Source organism: Carlito syrichta, unplaced genomic scaffold (genome assembly GCF_000164805.1).
Source record: "Carlito syrichta isolate Samal-C Ts95f unplaced genomic scaffold, Tarsius_syrichta-2.0.1 Scaffold317439, whole genome shotgun sequence".
NCBI lineage: Eukaryota > Metazoa > Chordata > Mammalia > Primates > Tarsiidae > Carlito > Carlito syrichta.
The window spans coordinates 271,704-275,825 of record NW_007261535.1 but is presented as its reverse complement, the minus strand read 5'-3'; the positions used below and the strand labels follow the sequence as shown (position 1 = coordinate 275,825).

Sequence of the window (4,122 nt, the reverse complement as noted above, 5' to 3'; positions counted from 1 at the left end):
GCTAAGCTAGAGGGTGGCCATGGCCAGGGCAGGAGGGAGCAGAGGCCACCAGTCACGCACCCAGTGCCTTCCCTCTGCACCCCTGTGTGGCCACAGCTCCTGTGGGCTCTGACTCTCTGGGCCTCAAGCCCCTGCCTCTGTCCCTTCCTGTAGACAGAGAATGGGCTTCCTGTCATTTGGCTCCCAATAACAGGAACTCTGTCCACACCTGAGTTATTCCTCTGCTGACACAGAAGGGAAAGGTCAGTTCTCAACATAAGACTTTTAGTTGAGACGTGCGTGCACCTAAACAGCGTGTCGCATTCAGGGAGAGGCAAGAGGAAGACATGTCTCCCGCAGTCACGCGTTTCCCTACGACTGCAAGAGCTCAGCAGACCTGGATCATCATAGATGTCACCATGGTGTCGAAGGCCCTGCAGGAGAGAGAGATCCCTCAGAGGACAGGCCCGGGTCTTCCAGCTGCTGCTACACAGACACAGGTATGCCCACTGCCTGCCCACAGAAGGCCTTCTCCAGGGTCCAGATAAGTAAATTCAGCTGAGAGGCCAGCAGGGGAGTCCCACCACACCCGGCAGTGAGAACCTGTCTCCTCCCTCTGAGGCCCCTGGCAGAGTCTCTGGCGTCAAGGCCCAGGAGTCCAGGAGGGGCTGTGGCTGCCCTACATAGCCTGGGACACAGCATGTTTTGCGAATGTTCACTGGCCTGCCCCACCTGGGACCCAGGGTGACCTGAGACACACAGTGCCCGGCAGAGGAAAGGGCTGGCTTGGGTCACTGCTGCATCCCCTCCCCTACCAACTTCAAGGGAACGTGTCTTGGCACAGGGGAATACTGGAAACATCTGGAGTGTGCACGGGGACCCACTTCTGATGAAGCATCTTAGTAACATTCACACATCAAGTCAGTTTGCTCTGAAGACACCCATGACCCAAGTTCCCACTACCCAAGTTCAGTGTAAAGGTTGGGCAGTGACGAGAAGATGTTTGCTCCCTGAAGGCTGCTGTCCATGTGCTTGGACCCTGCAGTCCTGGAGGTGCCCCAGGTACTCACCGGGCAGACCTGGAAACCAGCCAGGCAAGCCCTGCCCCCACCCAGCCTTCATTTCCTCAGACGCTGAAGGTTTGTGCAAGAGGCTGTTTGGGACATCAGAGCTTGCTGCTTTAAAATCACTGCCCTTGAAGACAGTGCTTCCAACTTACTTTCCCAAAAGCAGTGTTTTAGCAAGGCAAGCCCTACAGAAACAGGACGCGGGAGGCAGGGCCCACCTGGACTGGATGCGATCGCCCGGGTTGTAGAATGGGTTGCACATCACGTCTGTGTAGGAGTTATGCAGCTTCCGGAACATCTGAAACCAGGCCCAGCGGCATTGCACATTAACCCAGCAGGCACAACTTTTGGCTCAGCATTTCGAACAAAATGAGAAAAAGACAATCCCTCCCCTACCCCCCTGCAAGGCCTGCTCGTCCTCCACACTCACGCTGCGAATCTCGTTGTCCCGCAGGGCTGTGTTGGAGGAGTCCACCACCATGACAAACTTCACCTTCGAGTTGGTCACATAGCCGTATCTGCACCGTGGGTTAGGGAACGTGCCTCTTGCACAGGGACGGCAGCATAGCTACCAATACACACACCCTCTGAGGCCCTCTGGAAACCCCCGCTTCAGAGAACGTGGCAGCCTGAGTCACAGGAAGTGCCAGCTGGTCCTCAGTGACCCCCCATGTGAGCCCAGACCCTGTGCTAGATGGCGTCTGGTGCTTATTGGAGTTACCAGAGGCTGCAACTCTCACCCAACTCTCATTGCGGGGCTGAGCCCAGACCCTCGCTCTGCCCGTGTGCTTGGGACACCCCTCTCTCACTGTGCCTGGTCCAGAATGTTAGCTACAAAACCAGAAACATCACGAATAAGGCAAGCTCCCCACTCCCAGCCACAATGTTGTTAAACAGTGGCTCCTAACTAGCATCACTGTGGATGAGCTAACTACCGGTCATGTAACATCCCTGAACTCCACGGTCTCAAGCGATTTGTCCCATGAGACCAATCAAGAGTTTCTAGTGACCTACAAGACAGGATTTGATAATGGAATAAATGAGACAATCACCCCTTGCTCAGAGATGGTGGCCTCTCGAGGCATAGAAAGACATTCCTGCAGGCAAAAACCAGAGGCAGGACAGGTGCACACCATCACTTCTCCAAGGAATTCCCCAAGTGATTCTTCTCATTAAAAGGAGAGAGGCAGGAGAGGCTTTGCTAGTCTCCACCTGCCCTGACTCCTCCACCTGCCCTGACTCCTCCACCTGCCCTAACTCCCTGGCCCCACCTGGTTTTTCTTCCCACTTTTCAAGGTCGTTGGATCCCAAAGCACACAGACCCTGCTGGCACCAAAAGATACACCTTGTAGTCCTCTGTAGGGTACAGCAGGCCCAGGTAGAGCTCCCGCTGGTCCACCAGGGCCTTGCCCATGGCAGAGACCTTCTCGTCCACCACGTCCAGGGACGTGTGTACCATGTAGTGGAACTTCAGCTCATTTTCTGTGGGGGTGCTGCGGATGTACAGTGGGTAATTCTGCAAAAAAAGACCACGGCCACTCAAAACACAGGCTGGCCCCAACAGTGCCATGGAGCGCTCTGGTGGCTGTGACCCACCAGCCACTAGGAAGACCTTCCCACACTCTAGAACCCACTTCATTCTCCACTACCAAGGTTGCCACCTTAGGGGGACCGCCCTATGCCAAGTGGGCCTACATGTGTATACAAAATTGGTAAGATGCACAGAAAGGAAAAAACAATTCAGAAAGCAGGTCTGAGCATGGCCTGACCACGATATCTGTCACCAGCAGGTCACTCACCCTCTGGCATCCACTCGGCCTCAGCCCACCTCTCACCCTGAGGTCATCCTAACAGGCCACCCCTTGTGATTTCTTCCCCTTGATGGTGGCCCTTTTATGCAAACTTTCAAGCTCCCTGCACCTGCATTCTGACCACCCAAGCCCAGCGTGAACTGCTTCTTTTCTAAGCGCCCACAAGCCACCGTTCACCACGCGTCTGACAGTACTGGGAGTCGCAGAGTCCTGAACCAGACACTGTTCTGCCCTCGTGGAGCTTAATGATATCTGGTCAGTGAACTCGCAAACAAGTGACATGTGGTGGATCGGACCAGGAGGAAAGTCCACAGCCAAGGGAGCCCTTCTAAGTCACATCTCAGGGGAGACGCCGCAGGAAACCAAGGCGCCGGGTGCAGGAGCCTGCACACGGGGACACAGCTGAGTCTCAGCGTTGAAAAAGCGCTTCCGGGAAGAAATCTACGCTGGCCACCACGGGGGGAGGGAGAGCAGGGACTGGGAGAGGTGCAAAGGCCCGGAGGCCAGCGCAGGCCTGTCCCGAGAGCTGAGAGTCGTCGGGTGGGCGCGGCCGGTCGTGGGAGGGGACCCCGAACCAGGTTGTCCCTCAGCACCCCCAGACCACCAGATCGTAGGCGGAGGCGGCCGCGAAGCGAGTCTGGCAGGGGAGCGGGCCGAGGAGAAAGATGACGCTGGACAGCAGGCGCGGCCCGGGCCCGACCTGCTGGGCGGCGAGGCGGAGGCTGCGTCCCTGAACGCCCGGGTTCTGGTGGGGGGTCCGGGGGCGCCCAAGCGCCAAGGGGGACTCCAGCCAGCGGGACGCGAGCTGAGTCGGGGCTCAGTGTCTGCCGGGCGGCGCGTCCTCCGGACGCCCAGGCAGGCCTCATCTGGGCCGCGTTTCCTAAGACGCCCCCCAGGGCCGAGGGGGTGGGCAGAAAGGCGGAGAAGCGAGGACGGGCGGGGCGGGAAGCCCTCGCTGCCCACATACACACCTCCTTAGCGATCACCGCGACGCAAACCGCCATCTTGGGAGGCCCGGCGCTCGCGGGCCGCGTCACGTGACCTACCACCGGTCACGCGGTCTCCAGGCCCCACCTCTCCGGTCACGCGGCCAGACGCCCGCCTTTCTGGTCACGTGCCATCCAGGCCCCGCCCCACCTCCACCCCGCGGTCCAAGACTCCGCCCTACCAGCCACGCCCCAACCGTCACTCAGCTGGCCCAGACCCGGCTCCTCCGGTCTCGCGTCCGCTCTGTCCCGGCTCCGCGGCTCTGCCGGAAAAGCCGC

At 58.8% G+C, this 4,122-nt stretch overlaps 1 protein-coding gene across 3 annotated transcripts; it reads right to left on the bottom strand.

Moving 5' to 3' along the window:
- Nucleotides 1-243: 243 nt before the first annotated feature.
- Nucleotides 244-3,916, bottom strand: TRAPPC2L (trafficking protein particle complex 2 like). Of its 3 annotated transcripts, none has more exons than XM_021707403.1 (6): nt 3,829-3,916; nt 2,390-2,562; nt 1,477-1,564; nt 1,265-1,344; nt 928-938; nt 244-432 (listed from the first exon to the last, which is right to left on the bottom strand). In XM_021707403.1, the coding sequence occupies exons 1-6, from the start codon at nt 3,859-3,861 to the stop codon at nt 368-370; spliced, it is 450 nt and encodes a 149-aa protein (XP_021563078.1). In that variant the 5' UTR covers nt 3,862-3,916; the 3' UTR covers nt 244-367. The 3 variants fall into 3 exon arrangements, with proteins under 3 accessions (XP_021563078.1, XP_021563079.1, XP_008072929.1); XM_021707404.1 differs by lacking the exon at nt 928-938 and adding an exon at nt 775-776 and having other exon boundaries at nt 244-413; XM_008074738.1 differs by lacking the exon at nt 928-938 and having other exon boundaries at nt 244-413.
- Between the last annotated feature and the right edge of the window lie 206 nt (nt 3,917-4,122).

Bases quoted from the DNA above. Each gene is read 5' to 3' on its own strand.
- TRAPPC2L (XM_021707403.1), bottom strand. From the start codon at position 3,861: ATGGCGGTTTGCGTCGCGGTGATCGCTAAGGAG. The intron at 1,565-2,389 runs GTATCTTTTGGT...CCCACGGTGCAG, and splicing joins CCTACAGAGGACTACAAGGT to ATACGGCTATGTGACCAACT. The intron at 1,345-1,476 runs GTGAGTGTGGAG...GCCTGGTTTCAG, and splicing joins GGGACAACGAGATTCGCAGC to ATGTTCCGGAAGCTGCATAA.